At 50.3% G+C, this 23434-nt stretch overlaps 1 protein-coding gene across 1 annotated transcript in view; it reads left to right on the forward strand.

Moving 5' to 3' along the window:
• The window catches only part of MYLK (myosin light chain kinase), a 121025-nt gene that overhangs the window by 22968 nt on the left and 74623 nt on the right, over positions 1-23434 (forward strand). Inside the window, exons 9-11 of the mRNA XM_069982454.1 lie at positions 2483-2686; positions 4780-4914; positions 10252-10404. Of these exons, the coding sequence (XP_069838555.1) occupies positions 2483-2686; positions 4780-4914; positions 10252-10404 (492 nt within the window). The remainder of the gene's footprint in view (positions 1-2482; positions 2687-4779; positions 4915-10251; positions 10405-23434) is intronic.

The raw sequence follows: 23434 nt of genomic DNA on the forward strand, positions 1-23434 counted from the left end.
TGTACAGTATCCTTATATACACGGAGGGGTGTACAGTATCCTTATATACAGAGAGGGGTGTACAGTGTTATATACAGGGAGGTGTGTACAGTATCCTTATATACAGGGAGGGGTGTACAGTGTCCTTATATACAGGGAGGTGTGTACAGTGTCCTTATATACAGGGAGGGGTGTACAGTGTCCTTATATACAGGGAGGGGTGTACAGTATCCTTATATACAGGGAGGGGTGTACAGTATCCTTATATACAGGGAGGGGTGTACAGTATCCTTATATACAGGGAGGGGTGTACAGTGTCCTTATATACAGGGAGGGGTGTACAGTATCCTTATATACAGGGAGGGGTGTACAGTATCCTTATATACAGGGAGGAGTGTACAGTGTCCTTATATACACAGAGGGGTGTACAGTGTCCTTATATACAGGGAGGGGTGTACAGTATCCTTATATACAGGGAGGAGTGTACAGTGTCCTTATATACAGGGAGGGGTGTACAGTATCCTTATATACAGGGAGGAGTGTACAGTGTCCTTATATACAGGGAGGAGTGTACAGGGAGGTGTGTACAGTGTCCTTATATACAGGGAGGCGTGTACAGTGTCTTTATATACAGAGAGGGGTGTACAGTATCCTTATATACAGGGAGGGGTGTACAGTGTCCTTATATACAGGGAGGTGTGTACAGTGTTATATACAGGGAGGGGCAGTACAGTATCCTTATATACAGGGAGGGGTGTACAGTATCCTTATATACAGGGAGGGGTGTACAGTATCCTTATATACAGGGAGGTGTGTACAGTATCCTTATATACAGGGAGGTGTGTACAGTGTTATATACAGGGAGGGGCAGTACAGTATCCTTATATACAGGGAGGGGTGTACAGTGTTATATACAGGGAGGTGTGTACAGTATCCTTATATACAGGGAGGGGTGTACAGTATCCTTATATATAGGGAGGCATGTAGCCGGTTTCGCACCCCTGCTCTAGTGACAGCACTTTGGAGATCTGCAGGTTTTCATTGCCCTGTATAATGTGTTGATGTGAAGGATGACATCCCTCTTTAGTGACAGCAATATGTGAATAATAATGTCGCCCTCTATTGGCAGGGATGTGCATCACGATGTGGCAGCTCTTCACAAATCCAAGCAACAGATCACTTGTTCTGCCTCAGCGCAGGAGGTGACGACTTGACAGCTCAACTCATGTGAAGCCTTATTTATTGAAACAAAATAACACACATACCGACTAAACAGGGTCTCTACACCGTACCAGCATCTTCCTCAGGCTTAAGGAACACAGCAGTACATCGTAGAAACGCGTCGCTCTCAACAACCTTATATACAATAGAAGGCCAGTAGAACTGGTCCAACAATGACTCTAAATTTACCAAGTGCCCCAAACAAACAAAAAGTGTTGCTTAAAATAACCTTTATTAGGACTGGGTATAAATTGTGAGAGCACGCAGTCAAAAACAGCGCAACTGAGTGGGAAAGGGATATTTATTACTATGCAGTGAATCAGATCTACATGGGCTAATGCTCTAACGAGATTGCATGCACTTGTATGTAATACCAGATTTAGACACTAGAGGTCAGTGCCACTCCACACTTTACAGTAATCTATTGTATCCAGTCAAAATACTTATTAGGATTGTTACTGTTGTCTTATAACCTGCTATTTGAACCAGTGCAGGCAATGCAAGTAAGCAAAATTGTTAATCAGTATTGATAGTTCAAGCAGATTGGCCAAAGACAGTGGCAGCACAATCTTTTACACAAAACAAGACAGGAGTGTGGACACAATGTTGTCCATAATCTTCGGCCCTCAAATGTGCTCTGCGATGTGAAGTCCCACCTAGACTAAAGCACATTTTCAAGTCTGATTGATAATCAACAGGGACTAACTCCAGGCAGTGTCAGAATAGACTTCTTAACGGCCCGAGGTGTAAGGCAACACACCATTAGAAGTATGGCGCATACATTTTGGCACTTGCACAGTTTTTAACTGCGTGCTCTCACAATTTATTCCCAGTCCTAATAAAGGTTATTTTAAGGAACACTTTTTGCTTGTTTGGGCCACCTAGTAAATATAGAGTCATTGTTGGACCAGTTCCACTGGCCATCTATTGTATATGAATTGTAGCGACTCTCCAGGTGCCTGCCCACAAATTTTTCTTGCTCTCAACAACTTTAGCTCAGTCGGCATGTGTGTTGTTTTAATTTATTTCAATACATAACGCTCCACATAAGTTTTGAGCTGTCAGGTTGTCACCTCCTGCGCTGAGGCAGAACAAGTGGCAGCAATATGTAAGAGACTCTGCCTTCTAGTGGCAGAGATATGTGAAGGTAAATGTCACCCTCTAGTGGCTGCTTTGGGTTATGCAGATTACAGCTCTCCGGCTCTTTTACCATGGACATTGATGAGATGGTTCTGATCCAGTGTCAATTTAGGGACATTCAGTGACTTGGTTCTCTTCTCAGTGTCAGGAGAACCTCCACCTTGTGTAGAATGGTTTAAGGACGGCTCCCGGGTCCAGGAGAAGGAGGGCGTACTGCTGAGGGAAGGATGCGGCATCCACTCCCTACACCTGCTGAAGGGTCAGACACATGACAGCGGCACCTACAGCTGCCAGATCTCCAATGTGTACGGTCACCAGTCCTGTAACTGGACCCTGAAGGTGAAATGTAAGTTACCTACAGGTGGGAGATGAAGGATGCAGGGGTGGATAAGGGGGGTGCAGGGGTAGATGGAGGGGGGGGGGGATAAGGGGTAAGATGAAGTGTAAGATGAAGGGTGCAGGGGTAGATGGGGGGTGCAGGAGTAGATGTAGGATTGTGGGGGAGATAAGGGGGTACAGTGTAAGATGAAGGGTGCAGGGGTGGATGAGGGGGGTGCGGGGGTAGATGAAGGGGGGATAAGGGGGTACAGTGTAAAATGAAGGGTGCAGGGGTAGATGGGGGGTTGCAGGAGTAGATGTAGGACTGTGGGGGAGATAAGGGGGTACAGTGTAAGATGAAGGGTGCAAAGGTGGATGAGGGGGTGCAGGGGTAGATGAAGAGAGTGCAGAGGTAGATGGGGTGCAGGGTAGATGGAGGGCTGGGGGGGAGATAAGGGGGTACAGTGTTAGATAAATGGTGTAGAGGTAGACAAGGGGTTGCAGTGGTAGATGGAGGGGGGATAAGGGGGTACAGTGTAAGATGAAGGGTGCAGAGGTGGATGAGGGGGTGCAGGGGTAGATGGAGGGCTGGGGGGGAGATAAGGGGGTACACTGTAAGATGAAGGGTGCAGGGGTATATGGGGTTGCATGGGTAGATGAAGGGCTGTGGGGGAGATAAGTGGGTATAGTGGAAGATGAAGGGTGCAGAGGTGGATGAGGGGGTGCAGGGGTAGATGGAGGGGGATAAGGGGGTACAGTGGAAGATGAAGGGTGCAGGGGTAGATGGAGGGCTGGGGGGGAGATAAGAGGGTACAGTGTAAGATGAAGGGTGCAGAGGTGGATGAGGGGGTGCAGGGGTAGATGGAGGGCTGGGGGGGAGATAAGGGGGTACACTGTAAGATGAAGGGTGCAGGGGTATATGGGGTTGCATGGGTAGATGAAGGGCTGTGGGGGAGATAAGGGGGTATAGTGGAAGATGAAGGGTGCAGAGGTGGATGAGGGGGTGCAGGGGTAGATGGAGGGCTGGGGGGGAGATAAGGGGGTACAGTGTAAGATGAACGTTGCAGAGGTGGATGACGGGGTGCAGGGGTAGATGGAGGGCTGGGGGGGAGATAAGGGGGTACAGTGTAAGATGAAGGGTGCAGGGGTATATGGGGGTTGCAGGGGTAGATGAAGGGCTGTGGGGAGATAAGGGGGTACAGTGGAAGATGAAGGGTGCAGAGGTGGATGAGGGGGTGCAGGGGTAGATGGAGGGCTGGGGGGAGATAAGGGGGTACAGTGCAAGATAAAGGGTGTAGGGGTAGATGGAGGGCTGGGGGAATAAGGGGGTACAGTGGAAGATGAAGGGTGCAGAGGTAGATGAGGAGGGTGTAGGGTAGATGGAGGGCTGGGGGTGGTAAGGGGGTACACTGTAAGATAAAGGGTGTAGGGGTAGACGAGGGGGTGCAGGGGTAGATGGAGGGCTGGGGAGAGATAAGGGGGTACAGTGTAAGATAAAGGGTGCAGAGGTAGATGGAGGGCTAGGGGGATAAGGGGGTACAGTGGAAGATGAAGGGTGCAGAGGTAGATGAGGAGAGTGCAGAGGTAGATGAGGAGGGTGCAGGGTAGATAGGGCTGGGGGGAGATAAGAGGGTACAGTGTAAGATGACGGGTGTAGGGGTAGATGAGGGGATGCAGGGGGTTGGAGGGGGAGATAAGGGGTGCAGGGTCTGATGAGGGGCTGCAGGGGTGAATGGCTGGCTGGGGGAGATAAGGGGTGCAGGGTCTGATGAGGGGTTGGAGGGGGAGATAAGGGTTGCAGTACAAGATGAGGGACTGGAGGGGAAAGATGAGAGGTTACAGTGTAAGATGAATTGCTGCAGGGGAAAATGGTGGGCTGGGGGTGGTGCAGTGCAGGATGAGGGACTGGAGGGGTAGATGTGAGAGGGTATACATTGATTTCAGATATATCGCCATTAGAACATCTATGGATGTTGATGCAGCTCTGGATGTGACTGGAGCATGGTCTGATATCTAATAAAGAGCTCGGACCCTCCACCTATGTCTTATATCAGGGGATACAATAAGGATGATGTACAATATTCCGCCCTCCTCCTTATTACGCTTCTCTTGTCTTTGCAGGCTTTGAGCCTGTGGAGTTCGCCCCGAGTTTTCTTCAGGTCTTAAAGGGCCGCACCTTGGTGGAAGGAGAGGACTTGGTTCTGAGCTGTGCAGTTCAGGGCGATCCACGGCCTGAGATCACTTGGCTGTTAAATGGTAAGAGTCACACGATGTATGGACATAGTGCCCCTATGTGTGCGCACATGTCTGCTGGCTGGGTGATGGCACTGTCCTAAATCCTGTGATGACTGTCCTACAAGAAGTAATTGTTCAAGATCAGTAATCTAATGTACACATTTACCCCACCATCAGAATAGTGAGTGCAGCTCTGGAGTATAATACAGGATGTAACTCAGTATCAGTACAGGATCAGTAATGTACACAGTGACCACACCAGCAGGGGCATAGCGAGGGGGGGCAGCTGCCCCGGGTGCAGAGACCAGGGGGGGAGCCAGCACAGAGCGCAGGATGGCAATGGATGAGGCAGCCTGAAGCAGTCCTGTCCTCTCTCAGTGTGGGGAGGCAGGGGAGGATTTTTAGCTATGATTTGTGCAAAATCGCTGTGTTTTTACCTCAATTTTGCTCAAATCAGGGCTAAACAGCATCCAGGAGACAATACAGTACTGTAGCTGGTGAAGGACCTTGGCATATGACTATGACTTCACCGCAGGTCCTGTACACTCCTTTACCGCAGGTCCTGTACACTGAGGAAGAAACAGTCTGGGGAGGGGGGTGAAGGGTGCCTAGTCTGGGGAGGAGGGTGAAGGGTGCCTAGTCTGGGGAGGAGGGTGAAGGGTGCCTAGTCTGGGGAGGAGGGTGAAGGGTGCCTAGTCTGGGGATGGGAGTGAAGGGTGCCTAGTCTGGGGATGGGAGTGAAGGGTGCCTAGTCTGGGGATGGGAGTGAAGGGTGCCTAGTCTGGGGAGGAGGGTGAAGGGTGTCTAGTCTGGGGAGGGGGGTGAAGGGTGCCTAGTCTGGGGAGGAGGGTGAAGGGTGCCTAGTCTGGGGAGGAGGGTGAAGGGTGCCTAGTCTGGGGGGGAGGGTGAAGGGTGCCTAGCCTGGGGAGAGGGGTGAAGGGTGCCTAGTCTGAGAGGAAGGTGAAGGGTGCCTAGTCTGGGGAGGAGGGTGAGAGGTGCCTAGTCTGGGGAGGAGGGTGAAGGGTGTCTAGTCTGGGGAGAGGGTTGAAGGGTGCCCAGTCTGGGGAGGAGGGTGAAGTGTGCCTAGTCTGGGGAGGAAGGTGAAGGGTGCCTAGTCTGGGGAGAGGGGTGAAGGGTGCCTAGTCTGAGGAGGAAGGTGAAGGGTGCCTAGTCTGGGGAGGAGGGTGAGAGGTGCCTAGTCTGGGGAGGAGGGTGAAGGGTGTCTAGTCTGGGGAGAGGGTTGAAGGGTGCCCAGTCTGGGGAGGAGGGTGAAGTGTGCCTAGTCTGGGGAGGAAGGTGAAGGGTGTCTAGTCTGGGGAGGGGGGTGAAGGGTGCCTAGTCTGGGGAGGAGGGTGAAGGGTGCCTAGTCTGGGGAGGAGGGTGAAGGGGGCCCCGGTCTGGGGAGGAGGGTAAGGGGGGCCTAGTTTGGGGAGGGGGGTGAAGGGTGCCTAGTCGGGAGGGGGGCAGGGGGGTACAGGGTGACACCAGTCTGGGATGGGGGGAGACACACAAGAGAGTGTCCAGTGTCTATTAAGGGGTCTGGTCTGGTTTTACATTATTCTATACTTAAGCCCTCAATGACTGCCCTCTCCAAATATACATCTCATTTATACAAACCTCACCTACTATCTGCAGGGGCAGAGAACCTTGGCTCTCCAACTGTTGCAGAACTACAACTACCATCATGTATACTGAGACCAATATTGCCATTAATACCAGTATACAAGGGGGAAATATTACCGCCACACCACAACCATAACCACCATATTGTTAATGACCAAATCCAGTATACTAAGACCAATAAAACACAGTACCAGATAACATGCAACAAATATTACCACCACATACTGACTAACACCACCACATAATGACTAATACCAGCACATACTGACTAACCCCACCGCTGCTACTGACTAATACCACCACATACCGACTAACACCACTGCTGCTACTGACTAATAACACCACATACTAACACTACCGCTGCTACTGACTAATACCACCACATACTGACTAACCCCACCGCTGCTACTGAATAAGATCCACTGTACAAAGATCACTTTCACCTCATCCAGTCATATAGAGGTGGACGCAGCTCCACACAGGTTGTATACACCATATACAATACAATGCAGTTATATCAGGTGACTCACAGGGGACGTCTTCTTCTCCATCTGCCCTGGGCCATTGTGAGAACTTCTCCGAGCCACAAATCCACAGAATCTGCCGGACAGACTTATTAGACTCCTCACTCTGGCACCATCCTTATCTCTTTACACACTGCACATCTGTATTGACCCCTTTACACCCTCATTTAGTGGGTAGCCCTGACACTATGTGACCCTCCTTATAGTATATATAGATGGCCTCCACTGCATGTTGCCCCCCCCTTATAGATAGCCCCCCTCTCCCTTCACCCCTTATAGATGGTCCCCTCTCCTCCCCCCTTATAGATGGCCCCCTCTCTCCCCCCTTATAGATTGCCCCTCTTCCCACCCCTTATAGATGGCCCCCTCTTTTTCCCCCTCTTATAGATGGCCCCCTCCCCCCCCCCCCTTAAAGATGGCCCCCACTGCATGTTGCCCCCTCTCTCCCCAATTATAGATTGCCCCCTCTCCCCCTCCCCTTATAGATTGCCCCCTCTCCCCCTCCCCTTATAGATTGCCCCCTCCCCCCCTCCCCTTATAGATTGCCCCCTCCCCCCCTCCCCTTATAGATTGCCCCCTCCCCCCCTCCCCTTATAGATTGCCCCCTCCCCCCCTCCCCTTATAGATTGCCCCCTCCCCCCCTCCCCTTATAGATTGCCCCCTCCCCTTATAGATTGCCCCCTCCCCCCCTCCCCTTATAGATTGCCCCCTCTCCCCCCATCCCTTATAGATGGCCCCCTCTTCTACCCCCCCTCTCTTATAGATGGCCCCCTCTTCTACCCCCCCCCCCTTATAGATGGCCCCCTCTTCTCCCCCCCTCCCTTATAGATGGCCCCCTCTTCTACCCCCCTCCCTTATAGATGGCCCCCTCTTCTCCCCCCCCTTATAGATGCCCCCCTCTCCCCCCTTATAAATGGCCCCCTCTTCTCCGCCCATTATAGATGGCCCCCTCTTCTCCCCCCCTTATAGATAGCCCCCTCTCCCCCCATTATAGTTGGCCCCCTCTTCCCCCATCCCTTATAGATGGCCCCCTCTTCTCCCGCCGTTATAGATGGCCCCCCTTCTTCCCCCATCCCTTATAGATGGCCCCCTCTTTCCCCCCCCCCCCACCCTTATGGCCCCCTCTTTTCTCTATGCATAGCAGAATTACAAAAAAACAAAAACAAAAAGACAACACACAAACTCTCCTAACAATCCGCTCCCCGGGCGATCCTCTCCTTCAGGCTCCGTCTGGTCCCTGGCTGATGCGCGGCTGCCGGGGGCGTCCCTTCCTATCCCCGGCAGCGCCGCGCATCAGTGAACTCCCTGTACGCCGGGGCTGGAACTTCCGGCACAGGAAGCGTCTCTGACGTGGGCCTTCTGAGCCAGAAGTCAGGGCCCCAGGCGGCACAGGGAGTTCACTGATGGGCGGCGCTGCCGGAGACAGGACGGGACACGCTCGGCAGCCGCGCATCATCTGGGGGCCTGGACGAGCCTGCTCTTGTGACGGCAAGCAAAACAATGCAAAACAATGTTTGCGGTCACAAGAGTGATCCATGGGGGGCAGTGCAGTGGCAAGGGGGGGCCCTCGGGGGCCCCCCTCATGGCGAGCCGGGTCGCAGCAGCGACCGCTGCGACCCTGGTAGCTACGCCAATGTACAGTGACCATCAGACAGCAATGGATACAGGAGTAATTTTTATATACTATTTCTGTTTTGAATTTGGTGACGGAATACCTTACTGGAGGTATTGCTGCTGTTGTCTCCTCTGCTGAGCGTATATGAACGATGTCGGCTGATCGTTGCCTTCTATTCCATGGGACCATTATTGGCCGATATCGGCGGAATACGGACGATAATTGTTCCGTGAAATAGGGCCTTAACTTAGACGCCAAATTTTAAATTAAAGAAATGGAATTACTTTAGAAAATGATGATTTTATCCCATTGGTGCCTGATAATCATTCTTCATAAAAACATTCCAGGTACACAGTAATTATGACATTATTTATCCCATTTTGTGAACACCACACTAGTGCTGCCAGTAGAGATGAGCGAATCGCTCATCTTAACAAAGCCAAGCACTTTGTTGGATCAGCGCTCCACTCATCAAGCCATCTGCTTTTCAACGCTGCTCCACTCCTTGCCTCTCCACCCCAGGTACCGGGGAAAAACTGGGAAACTGGTTTTCCAGGATTGTATCCATCTTTTCACAGCATTCTGGGAGGAGGGCAGGGAGCAAGTTCATCTGTCCAGGTATTGAAATAGTCTGGCTCCACCCTTAAGGCACTTAAGGTCTCTTTCCGTAAGTCCTCCCTTAAGTCCCAGATAGTAGGTTAGGTTAGTAGGATAGGAGGTTATGAGGTCACACCGGTTCTGTTTCCACGGCTGTACAGCTTGTCTTCAGTCTCCTTGTTCCTGGACCCCCTTGCCTATCCGCCTGCTTAGATTGACTGACCTCCCCGGCCTGCATAAACCCTACTTGGCATGTAAGATATCCCTATCCTTATAACATAATGTAAAAAATGAAGCGATTAACACACATGCATGGGTGTAACAATAGCTGTATCACCCATAGCTGCTGCTATGGGGACCAGAGGTTAAAGGTTTACTCCAGAGAAGCTTGTTGTTGTTTGTTGATTGCATTTATGAAATTATAGTACTTTATAATGTAACTTATATATATATATGTGTGTGTGTGTATATATATATATGTATGTATATATATATATATACACCTTAGTGCGCACACAAGGGGGGGCGCCAAATTGAATCTTTGCCTCGGGTGCAGGAGAGCCTAGCTACACCTCTGCTCACCAGCAGAATAGTGAGGGCAGCTCTGATGTATAATACATGATGTAACTCAGAATCAGTACAGGATAAGTAATCATCCAATTTGTTTACTGGGGTCTCTTTCCTGTACTTAAAAAAATTGTATTTCCTTGATAAGGTCTGAACAGGCTGCAACAAATCCTTATAATCCTCAGGCACAGTATTCACCCAAGATGCTTTTCTCCTTGTGTTTTTTCTTTAACTTCATATAGCAGTTCCGCTCTTGACCACATGGGGGCACCACCATATCTCTGAGACTATGGTTCCTTTTGCAGAATTTCACATTCTTAATTTTTTTTATTGATCGTAATTTGTGGTCGTTTCCATTATACAGAGAATCAGATGCATACATTCCTTTCCTTTAGGTCAGATGTAATTCTCTCATCTCTTCTTCCACCTTAGACCAGCCCATCCAGTATGCCCGCACCACCTTTGAAGAGGGAATTGCAGAGCTGACCGTGTTAGATGCTCTTCCTGAAGATCAGGGGGTCTATACCTGTCTGGCACAGAACAGCTGTGGCACGGCCTCCTGCAGCGCCACAGTGACTGTGACAGGTAAGTGTTCTTGTAGCCGACAATACTAGGGGATATGATGGCCAGTAAGTATAACGTAATCGCCATCATTAGAACACATCTTCCTTATAAATCGTATGTGTCAGTCCCTCAGCACAATCTGTGCTTGCTGACAGTGAATCATAACATGCTTAAGCCCACTGTGACGTAATATCTTTCATAGCTGGAGGTTTGTTACATTGTTCCCAGTCTAGATAATCCTCTCTGAGCTAAGCAAGGCAGTAGCACATATATCTCCCCGTCCTGATTGTAATTGTGCATCAGTTCACATTATGCTGACTTGGTGCCATGGTTTCTGTTATAATGGACCCATCACATCAGAGGTGGACTTGTCAAATGACTGACCCCATAGGTTTATAATGGGTTAATCCATCTGTGTCCTCATCAGGTCCGTGCTGCACTTTCTTTTCCCATCAGAAATGGCCGAACTACCAACAGAGGGTCCTAACTGAGTAAACACAGCCTTACATGTATCTGTGTGCAGTCCAGGCAAACTTTACCCATTTAAGGGATCTTAAAGTTGTAAAGTCCCTGTTCCTGTCCATGTCAGGAACTGTCCAGAGCAGCAGCAAATCCCCATAGAAAACCTCTCCTGCCCTGGACAGTTCCTGACATGGACAGAGGTGGCAGCAGAGAGCACTGTGTCAGACTGGAGAGAATATACCACTTCCTGCAGGACATACAACAGCTGATAAGTACTGGAAGACTGGAGATTTGTAAGTAGTAAATTACAAATCTGTATAATTTTCTGACGCCAGTTGATTTGAAAGAAAAAATACCCCTGTACCGTCACTGCGGCCTATTAGTGTCATTGCATTCGGCGGCCCATTCCCATTTACACTGGAGATTTCTTGTTCACTGGCAGATTGCTGGCCCTTCTATTTCTCCCGATTATCAGTAGATATTAAAATGAGCAGCTCTTTATATTAGGCTTAAAAAGAACGCTATATACAGAAGACTGGATGAGCCAAATGATGTGATAGGGTGAGATCTCCACCCCTTCTGTTTGTTGTGCGGCAGGGCTGTAACATCTCCTATAATGGGTAAGAGCAGCACTCACAGCCATCGTCTTTAGTGTTATATCAGGACAGACATTCAGTTCCTGGTTGTGTCATCTACATGGAAGTGATGTCATCCTGCTGAGTGATGTCATCTTGATTGGAATGATGTCATCAAGCTGAGAGCTCCATCATCCTGAATGTGGGTGATGTCATTAATACCGGGCATCAGGGATATAGAATTATTTCATATTCTACATCTGACGGGCTCATTCCTTTAGTCATTAGTGTGAATACTTCCACCGCTGACCTGTGATCGCTCCAGTGCTGCCTCAGATCTGTGAGGGGATCTGGTCCTATATACACCTGCATACACTTAAATTCTCTATTACACGGGGCAATTACGAGGGGCAAGCGAGCGCTGATCTGTCAGGTGAGCACTCTCTTGCTCCTCGTTCCCCGCTATTACACGCACCAACATTGTGTGGGGGGGGTTGCCCGGGCGATCGTTAAATTGTGCGGGCAGCCCATAGCATATAGCAGCGGTCTGCTGACGCTGCTTCTATTGCGCTGAGCGACTGCAGCAGATCGTTTGTGTTTCAGCCTGCTGAAAGACAACGATCAGCCGACATTGTGCATGTTTGCTGATCATTGTCTTCTATTACACAGAGCGATTAACGGACAATATCAGCCGAGTACGGCAGATAATCGCTTCATGTAATAGGGCCTTTAGACTTTGGTAGGCTGTACCTTCTGCTCGCTGCCCGTTCAGCCATCTGTCTAATGTGTATGGGGCTCTCCTGAACAACCACTGACAGGTGATGTTGATAAGGGGGTCAGGCATGATGGAAAATCACCCCCTGACACCTTTGTTTCTGGAGAAATAAGCAAAAGTGAGAGCTGTGTATGGGGAGGTTGGGCCGCGGTGGGGGAGATAACTGATAGCAGACTGATTGACATCTGTACCTTTCGACGTGCCCCCAAACTGCCGATACTATTTTGATGTTCTATACAAGACATTTCCTGTCCTGGAATCTGTATGTCTCTTCAATACAGTATTCTGGGTATAATCAACTTTTATCCTGGCAGCGCAGCGAGATTGGGTGTCAATGAGTCAGGGTCAATGTGCCCTAGGCCTGCAGCGCTTCTCTCCTCGCTTTTCTTTTTTGTCAGCACACCCCTGGGCTAAATGGCGCTTTAGGCACGGCTGTTCTAGGCCCGCCTCAGTGACACCCCGCCTGGCTCCGCTGCCAGAATAAATGTTCATTTTACCCTGAATACCGCCCTGAAGAGACAGGCAAGCCCCAGGTCCGGACATGCCTTGTTTACAGTCCAAGAGTCCAGATTCACACAGTTTGTTGGATCTCTTTGCCTCCACAGGATTGACTAATTTTGAAGTTGTTACAAAAGAAAACAACGAGCATAGTTTATAAAGATCAGTTGATATTTTTTGTTATGTATTAAAAGGATACTAATACAAGCATCATATATTATATATAAAATAAATTTAAAAATGACCACAAAGTAAGAAAACAATAGTATAAAAAATGGTGTCAGCTAATATAACTCATTAACAGTGCTGCGGCTGTGAAACACCCTGTGTCATGACCTCCAGCTAGATGGCATGATGGGGATACACATAATCTTATTACATGAGATTCTTAATATAACAAGTCTCACAGTGCCCCCCCCCCCCCCCATATCTTTCCTTGTGTGGTGCCAAGGAGTCTATAACTGGTTACTATCGCAACCTCAGTCCATATTGCATTCACCCATATTGTTGTACACAAAAGGAGCCGTCCCTACTTACGTTTCGCTAAATGAGCTTCATCAACCTATTTTCTTGGGGCGGTGATCAATGGAAATGGGGGATAAACTTGTTGACAAATTACCCTAGAAACACACATGAAGGAAGAGTGCCTCTTTATAATGTATAGTAGGGGGCAATATCTTCTCCTGCCACCAGACCCTGTGATCGGTACTGAATTTTGGAGTGTCAGTAGGCTGCCCCCACATTGGCGGTGTATTTTGTGCCTCATGATGTCAGGTGCCGGAGGGAAGAGCATATATACATAATGGAGCAGGAGTGATATAATAGACGGTAGCTGGAATTCCTGATTAATCCTCAGGATGAAGGAATAAAATAAGTGGAAAATGTCTGTAGATTTTGCACTTGGTTCCTACACAAATCATTACCGAACATAAATTTAGCGGCGTGAAGACGCACATTACTGTCATTTATTTATTGTAAGCAGAACACGGCCGGGGATCTGGATCCTGTCTGTGTAGGATTAATGTGCAGCGGCCCCTCACATAGCCCTTAGATATTACCCCCAATCCACTGGGACATCTGTATTACTGAGGGATAAGCAGCCCCTCACATACAAAGATGTTAACCCCAATCCACTGGGACATCTGTATTACTGAGGGATAAGCGGCCCCTCACATAGGGAGATATTACCCCCAATTCACTGGGACATCTGTATTACTAAGGGATAAGCGGCCCCTCACATAGGGAGATGTTACCCCCAATCCCACTGGGACATCTGTATTACTGAGGGATAAGCGGCCCCTCACATAGCCCTTAGATATTACCCCCAATCCACTGGGACATCTGTATTACTAAGGGATAAGCGGCCTCTCACATAGGGAGATGTTACCCCCAATCCACTGGGACATCTGTATTACTGAGGGATAAGCGGCCCCTCACATAGGGAGATGTTACCCCCAATCCACTGGGACATCTGTATTACTGAGGGATAAGCGGCCCCTCACATAGGGAGATGTTACCTCCAATTCACTGGGACATCTGTATTACTGAGGGATAAGCGGCCCCTCACATAGGGAGATGTTACCCCCAATTCTGTGCAGTGTATGGCGCCCCCCCTATATACTGTACAGTGTATGGTGCCCCCCCCATATGATGTGCAGTGTATGTTGCCCCCCTCTATATACTGTGCAGTGTATGGTGCCCCCCCTCAATATACTGTGCAGTGTATGGTGCCCCCCCTCAATATACTGTGCAGTGTATGGTGCCCCCCCTTTATATACTGTACAGTGTATGGTACCTCCCCCTATATGAGGTGTGGTGTATTGTGGCCCTTCTGTGTGCGGCAGGGCGTTCTCCTGATAATATACTGAGCAGTGTATGGTGCCCCCCCCCTCTACTGTGCAGTGTATGGTGCCCCCCTATATACTGTACAGTGTATAGTGCCCCCCCCCCTCTATATACTGTGCAGTGTATAGTGCCCCCCCCCCAATATGATGTGCAGTGTATGGCGCCCCCCCCCCCCCCCAATATGATGTGCAGTGTATGGTGCCCCCCCTCAATATACTGTGCAGTGTATGGTGCCCCCCCTTTATATACTGTACAGTGTATGGTACCTCCCCCTATATGAGGTGTGGTGTATTGTGGCCCTTCTGTGTGCGGCAGGGCGTTCTCCTGATAATATACTGAGCAGTGTATGGTGCCCCCCTCTACTGTGCAGTGTATGGTGCCCCCCCTATATACTGTACAGTGTATAGTGCCCCCCCCCCTCTATATACTGTGCAGTGTATAGTGCCCCCCCCCCCAATATGATGTGCAGTGTATGGCGCCCCCCCCCCCCCCCCAATATGATGTGCAGTGTATGGTCCCCCCCCCTCTATATACTGTACAGTGTATAGTGCCTCCCCCTATATGATGTGCGGTGTATTGTGGCCCTGCTGTGTGCGGGGTGGGGGTGGGGGGGCGCTCTCCTGATAATCTCATTACGCAGGGGGGAGGATTCTTTTCTATGAAGTGTAATAATCTGAGATCTGGAGCAGCAGCTGCCCTGCAGGATGGACAGGCCGAGTCTACGCCCGCACCCGGGAGCCTTCCTGAGAGTACCGGGTGGACGGTAGGAGTTGTAGTTATCATATATTACTGGCTTCTATTTAATATTCATTATAAATGGGACAAGTTCTTGTGCGGCAGCCACCACTGCACATCTCTGTCCTCTGCAATGTCCGCCATACCTGATGTCAGATGTAACATGGGAGGGGAGTGCAACAAAATCTCACCAAGCAAGCTATTCTTAGTCCTAAAACACACAAAACCGTATTACAGATCCACAGTCATCCGTATTACTGATGAAGTCCCGAAGTGACACGTCATATGACACAGACCCCAAGCCAATTCGTAATATGGACAGGTATGTTGTATCGTATCTGCAATACAAACATGTGTTAGTGGTCAGCACCTCTTGGTGTTATGGATTTCCCTATTGAATTCAATAGTATAACAGAGAGCATGGCAGACAGCATGCGGTGTGGCGTACAGTATGCAGTGTGGCAGACTGTATGCAGTGTGGCAGGCAGGGTGGTGGACAGTATGCAGTGTGGCAGGCAGTGTGGTGGACAGTATGCGGCGTACAGTATGCAGTGTGGCAGGCAGTGTGGTGGACAGTATGCGGCGTACAGTATGCAGTGTGGCTGACGTTGTGCGGCGCGAGGGACTGCAGGCAGTGTGATGGACAGTATGCGGCGTGGTGGGCAGTGTGGTGGACAGTATGCAGTGTGGAGGACAATGTGCAGAGCGGGGGACTGCGGGCAGTGTGGGGGACAGTGTGCAGCGTGAGGGACTGCGGGCAGTGTGGTGGGCAGTGTCCAGCGTGGTGGGCAGTGTAGTGGACAGTGTGCAGCATGGTGAATAGTGTGGTGGACAGTGTGCAGTGTAGTGGACAGTGTGCAGCATGGCGAGTAGTGTGGTGGACAGTGTGCAGTGTAGTGGATAGTATGCAGTGTGGCGGGCAGTGTAGTGGACAGTATGCAGTGTGGCGGGCAGTGTAGTGGACAGTATGCAGTGTAGTGGACAGTGTGCAGCATGGCGAGCAGTGTAGTGGACAGTGTGCAGAGTGGCGAGTAGTGTAGTGGACAGTATGCAGAGTGGCGAGCAGTGTAGTGGACAGTATGCAGAGTGGCGAGTAGTGTAGTGGACAGTATGCAGTGTAGTGGACAGTATGCAGAGTGGCGAGCAGTGTAGTGGACAGTATGCAGAGTGGCGAGCAGTGTAGTGGACAGTATGCAGAGTGGCGAGTAGTGTAGTGGACAGTATGCAGTGTAGTGGACAGTATGCAGAGTGGCGAGCAGTGTAGTGGACAGTATGCAGAGTGGCGAGTAGTGTAGTGGACAGTATGCAGAGTGGCGAGTAGTGTAGTGGACAGTATGCAGTGTAGTGGACAGTGTGCAGAGTGGCGAGCAGTGTAGTGGACAGTATGCAGTGTGGCGGGCAGTGTAGTTGACAGTATGCAGTGTGGGGGACGGTATGCAGTGTGGCGGACAGTGTGCAGCACGAGGGACTGCGGGCAGTGTGGTGGACAGTATGCAGTGTAGTGGACAGTGTGCAGAGTGGCGAGCAGTGTAGTGGACAGTATGCAGTGTAGTGGACAGTATGCAGTGTGGCGGGCAGTGTAGTGGACAGTATGCAGTGTGCGGGCAGTGTAGTGGACAGTATGCAGTGTGGCAGACAGTGTGCAGCACGAGTGACTGCGGGCAGTGTGGTGGACAGTGTGCAGCGTGGCAGGCAGTGTAGTGGACAGTATGCAGTGTAGTGGACAGTGTGCAGCGTGGCAAGCAGTGTAGTGGACAGCGTGCAGCGTGGCGAGCAGTGTAGTGGACAGTATGCAGTGTAGTGGACAGTATGCAGAGTGGCGAGTAGTGTAGTGGACAGTATGCAGTGTAGTGGACAGTATGCAGAGTGGCGAGTAGTGTGGTGGACAGTATGCAGTGTAGTGGACAGTGTGCAGAGTGGCGAGCAGTGTAGTTGACAGTATGCAGTGTAGTTGACAGTATGCAGTGTAGTTGACAGTATGCAGTGTAGTGGACAGTATGCAGTGTGGCGGGCAGTGTAGTGGACAGTATGCAGTGTGGCGGGCAGTGTAGTGGACAGTATGCAGTGTGGCGGGCAGTGTAGTGGACAGTATGCAGTGTGGCGGACAGTGTGCAGGACAGTATGCAGTGTAGTGGACAGTGTGCAGTGTGGCGGGCAGTGTAGTGGACAGTATGCAGTGTGGCGGGCAGTGTAGTGGACAGTATGCAGTGTGGCGGGCAGTGTAGTGGACAGTATGCAGTGTGGCGGGCAGTGTAGTGGACAGTATGCAGTGTGGCGGGCAGTGTAGTGGACAGTATGCAGTGTGGCGGGCAGTGTAGTGGACAGTATGCAGTGTGACGGGCAGTGTAGTGGACAGTATGCAGTGTGGCGGAAAGTGCAGGACAGTATGCAGTGTAGTGGACAGTGTGCAGAGTGGCGAGCAGTGTAGTGGACAGTATGCAGTGTAGTGGACAGTATGCAGTGTGGCGGGCAGTGTAGTGGACAGTATGCAGTGTGGCTGGCAGTGTAGTGGACAGTATGCAGTGTAGTGGACAGTATGCAGTGTGGCGAGCAGTGTAGTGGACAGTATGCAGTGTGGCGAGCAGTGTAGTGGACAGTGTGCAGAGTGGCGAGCAGTGTAGTGGACGGTATGCAGTGTGGCGGGCAGTGTAGTGGACAGTATGCAGTGTGGGGGACGGTATGCAGTGTGGCGGGCAGTGTAGTGGACAGTATGCAGTGTGGGGGACAGTATGCAGCGTGGCGAGCAGTGTAGTGGACAGTATGCAGTGTGGCGGGCAGTGTAGTGGACAGTATGCAGTGTAGTGGACAGTATGCAGAGTGGCGAGCAGTGTAGTGGACAGTATGCAGAGTGGCGAGTAGTGTAGTGGACAGTATGCAGTGTAGTGGACAGTGTGCAGAGTGGCGAGTAGTGTAGTGGACAGTATGCAGAGTGGCGAGCAGTGTAGTGGACAGTATGCAGAGTGGCGAGAAGTGTAGTGGACAGTATGCAGTGTAGTGGACAGTATGCAGAGTGGCGAGCAGTGTAGTGGACAGTATGCAGAGTGGCGAGCAGTGTAGTGGACAGTATGCAGAGTGGCGAGTAGTGTAGTGGACAGTATGCAGTGTAGTGGACAGTATGCAGAGTGGCGAGCAGTGTAGTGGACAGTATGCAGAGTGGCGAGTAGTGTAGTGGACAGTATGCAGTGTAGTGGACAGTGTGCAGAGTGGCGAGCAGTGTAGTGGACAGTATGCAGTGTGGCGGGCAGTGTAGTTGACAGTATGCAGTGTGGGGGACGGTATGCAGTGTGGCGGACAGTGTGCAGCACGAGGGACTGCGGGCAGTGTGGTGGACAGTATGCAGTGTAGTGGACAGTGTGCAGAGTGGCGAGCAGTGTAGTGGACAGTATGCAGTGTGGCGGGCAGTGTAGTGGACAGTATGCAGTGTGGCAGACAGTGTGCAGCACGAGTGACTGCGGGCAGTGTGGTGGACAGTGTGCAGCGTGGCAGGCAGTGTAGTGGACAGTATGCAGTGTAGTGGACAGTGTGCAGCGTGGCAAGCAGTGTAGTGGACAGCGTGCAGCGTGGCGAGCAGTGTAGTGGACAGTATGCAGTGTAGTGGACAGTATGCAGAGTGGCGAGTAGTGTAGTGGACAGTATGCAGTGTAGTGGACAGTATGCAGAGTGGCGAGTAGTGTGGTGGACAGTATGCAGTGTAGTGGACAGTGTGCAGAGTGGCGAGCAGTGTAGTTGACAGTATGCAGTGTAGTTGACAGTATGCAGTGTAGTGGACAGTATGCAGTGTGGCGGGCAGTGTAGTGGACAGTATGCAGTGTGGCGGGCAGTGTAGTGGACAGTATGCAGTGTGGCGGGCAGTGTAGTGGACAGTATGCAGTGTGGCGGACAGTGTGCAGGACAGTATGTAGTGTAGTGGACAGTGTGCAGTGTGGCGGGCAGTGTAGTGGACAGTATGCAGTGTGGCGGGCAGTGTAGTGGACAGTATGCAGTGTGGCGGGCAGTGTAGTGGACAGTATGCAGTGTGGCGGGCAGTGTAGTGGACAGTATGCACTGTGGCGGGCAGTGTAGTGGACAGTATGCAGTGTGGCGGGCAGTGTAGTGGACAGTATGCAGTGTGACGGGCAGTGTAGTGGACAGTATGCAGTGTGGCGGAAAGTGCAGGACAGTATGCAGTGTAGTGGACAGTGTGCAGAGTGGCGAGCAGTGTAGTGGACAGTATGCAGTGTAGTGGACAGTATGCAGTGTGGCGGGCAGTGTAGTGGACAGTATGCAGTGTGGCGGGCAGTGTAGTGGACAGTATGCAGTGTAGTGGACAGTATGCAGTGTGGCGAGCAGTGTAGTGGACAGTATGCAGTGTGGCGAGCAGTGTAGTGGACAGTGTGCAGTGTGGCGGGCAGTGTAGTGGACGGTATGCAGTGTGGCGGGCAGTGTAGTGGACAGTATGCAGTGTGGGGGACGGTATGCAGTGTGGCGGGCAGTGTAGTGGACAGTATGCAGTGTGGGGGACAGTATGCAGCGTGGCGAGCAGTGTAGTGGACAGTATGCAGTGTGGCGGGCAGTGTAGTGGACAGTATGCAGTGTGGGGGACAGTATGCAGCGTGGCGAGCAGTGTAGTGGACAGTATGCAGTGTGGCGAGCAGTGTAGTGGACAGTATGCAGTGTGGGGGACGGTATGCAGTGTGGCGGGCAGTGTAGTGGACAGTATGCAGTGTGGGGGACAGTATGCAGCGTGGCGAGCAGTGTAGTGGACAGTATGCAGTGTGGCGGGCAGTGTAGTGGACAGTATGCAGTGTGGGGGACGGTATGCAGTGTGGCGGGCAGTGTAGTGGACAGTGTGCAGCGCGAGGGACTGTGGGCAGTGTGGTGGATAGTGTGCAGCGTGGCGTGCAGTGTAGTGGTCAGTGTGCATGCGCAGTGTACATACGGGGAGGCCCTCATGGTTCACTATTATTCTTCAGTGCCACTATGTTAAGATCTCTTCTTGCAGCAAATGGGACTATTTTTGGTTACATCCAGAGACTGAAAACTGGTAATAACCTTCTTCCCACAGCGGAGGGTTTGTTACAGTTGTGTCTAGTGTCTCTGATGTAAGCAGATTGATACTGTCCATTTTCACTGCTACCTTGTAGAAATGTCTGCCGCTGCCGCTGTGTTCTGCTCACAGGGGATTGGTTGGACTAGATACAATTGTAGCAAGCTACCAGCTGTGAACAGCTTTATGGACAGATTTTTAGCCCCTTAGGGTAGGTTCACACTGCGTTTTCAGCATCCGTTTAACGGATCCGTTTTTTTAGCGGTCAAAAAAGTAGTGTCAACAGTACTTTATTGTGCGTCAAAAAAAACGCATCCGTTTTGATCCGTTTTTTTTTTTATAATGGAAGTCAATGGAAAAACGGATCAAAAACGGATGCACACAAATGCATCCGTTTTTTGCAATCCGTTTTTTGCAAAAAACTGATCTGTTAAACTGATGCTAAAAACGCAGTGTGAACCTATCCTTACCATTCACTGACAGCAACCAGAGATCTTAAAGTGGCAGATGTTGAAGCATTGTCCCATCCATGTTTCCCATTTCTTCTGGTTTTGGCACAAAAAAAAAATGCATTTAGAAATAGAAGTATGACCCCAGCCTTATAACAAATCACATCGTGGCTGGAGTTTTTGTCTAGCGCCATCCTATGACAGGGCTGGGGGTGGAGGTGACCCTGTTGGAGGTGTTGGCGCTGCTCCTGACCTTGTGTGAGTTTACCACAGAGTTTATCCATTAATCCCTTTATACAGAGACCTGAGCTGCACAGGAGCCGAGCGCTGAGATCACACACCCTGCAGGAGGGGAGCATCAACCCCCCTCACACACCTGTCCTGCAAGAGGGGAGCATCAACCCTCCTCACACACCTGCCCTGCAGGAGGGGAGCATCAACCCCCCTCACACACCTGTCCTGCAAGAGGGGAGCATCAACCCTCCTCACACACCTGTCCTGCAAGAGGGGAGCATCAACCCTCCTCACACACCTGCCCTGCAAGTGGGGAGCATCAACCCTCCTCACACACCTGTCCTGCGAGAGGATTATGGGGTGCAGGATAGTGTATACAGCATTATGGGGGTCAGAATAGTGTATACAGGATTATGGGGTGCAGGATAGTGTATACAGCATTATGGGGGTCAGAATAGTGTATACAGGATTATGGGGTGCAGGATAGTGTATACAGCATTATGGGGGTCAGAATAGTGTATACAGGATTATGGGGTGCAGGATAGTGTATACAGCATTATGGGGGTCAGAATAGTGTATACAGGATTATGGCGTGCAGGATAGTGTATACAGGATTATGGGGGGCAGGATAGTGTATACAGGATTATGGGATCCAGGTTAGTGTATACAGGATTATGGCGTGCAGGATAGTGTATACAGGATTATGGGGTGCAGGATAGTGTATACAGGATTATGGGGGGCAGGATAGTGTATACAGGATTATGGGATCCAGGATAGTGTATACAGGATTATGGCGTGCAGGATAGTGTATACAGCATTATGGGGGTCAGGGTAGTGTATACAGGATAATGGGGTGAAGGATAGTGTATACAGGATTATGAGGTGCAGGGTAGTGTATACAGCATTGTGTGGGGCAGGATAGTTTATACAGAATTATAGGGTGCAGGGCAGTGTATACAGGATAATGTGGGTGCAGGATAGTGTACACAGGATTATGTGGGTGCAGGATAGTGTACACAGGATTATGTGGGTGCAGGATAGTGTACACAGGATTATGTGGGTGCAGGATAGTGTATACAGGATTATGTGGGTGCAGGATAGTGTACACAGGATTATGTGGGTGCAGGATAGTGTATACAGGATTATGGGGTGCAGGACAGTGTATACAGGATTATGAGGTACAGGATAGTGTCTACAGGATTTTGGGGTGCAGGGCAGTGTATACATGATTATGGGATCCAGGTTAGTGTATACAGGATTATGGCGTGCAGGATAGTGTATACAGGATTATGGGGGGCAGGATAGTGTATACAGGATTATGGGATCCAGGATAGTGTATACAGGATTATGGCGTGCAGGATAGTGTATACAGCATTATGGGGGTCAGGGTAGTGTATACAGGATAATGGGGTGAAGGATAGTGTATACAGGATTATGAGGTGCAGGGTAGTGTATACAGCATTGTGTGGGGCAGGATAGTTTATACAGAATTATAGGGTGCAGGGCAGTGTATACAGGATAATGTGGGTGCAGGATAGTGTACACAGGATTATGTGGGTGCAGGATAGTGTACACAGGATTATGTGGGTGCAGGATAGTGTACACAGGATTATGTGGGTGCAGGATAGTGTATACAGGATTATGTGGGTGCAGGATAGTGTACACAGGATTATGTGGGTGCAGGATAGTGTATACAGGATTATGGGGTGCAGGACAGTGTATACAGGATTATGAGGTACAGGATAGTGTCTACAGGATTTTGGGGTGCAGGGCAGTGTATACATGATTATGGGGTGCAGGATAGTGTATACAGGATAATGGGGTGAAGAATAGTGTATACAGGATTATGAGGTGCAGGGTAATGTATACAGCATTGTGTGGGGCACACAGGATTATAAAGTGCATGATAGTGTATACAGGATTATGTGTATGCAGGATAGTGTACACAGGATTATGAGGTACAGGATAGTGTCTACAGGATTTTGGGGTGCAGGGCAGTGTATACATGATTATGGGGTGCAGCCAGGATAGTGTATACAGGATTATGTGGGTGCAGGGTAGTGTATACAGGATTATGTGGGTGCAGGATAGTGTATACAGGATTATGTGTATGCAGGATAGTGTACACAGGATTATGAGGTACAGGATAGTGTCTACAGGATTTTGGGGTGCAGGGCAGTGTATACATGATTATGGGGTGCAGGATAGTGTATACAGGATTATGAGGTGCAGGGTAGTGTATACAGGATTATGTGGGTGCAGGATAGTGTATACAGGATTATGGGGTGCAGGATAGTGTATAGAGGATTGTAGGGTTCAGTATATTCAGGATCAAAGGGTGCACAGGATTATGTGGGTGCAGGGTAGTGTGCACAGGATTTTAGGGTACAGGGTAGAAGGACACAGGATTATGGAGGTGCAGGGTAGGCTCCATAGGACTCTGGGGGTTGAG

The sequence above is a fragment of the Dendropsophus ebraccatus genome, chromosome 9 (genome assembly GCF_027789765.1).
Source record: "Dendropsophus ebraccatus isolate aDenEbr1 chromosome 9, aDenEbr1.pat, whole genome shotgun sequence".
Lineage (NCBI taxonomy): Eukaryota > Metazoa > Chordata > Amphibia > Anura > Hylidae > Dendropsophus > Dendropsophus ebraccatus.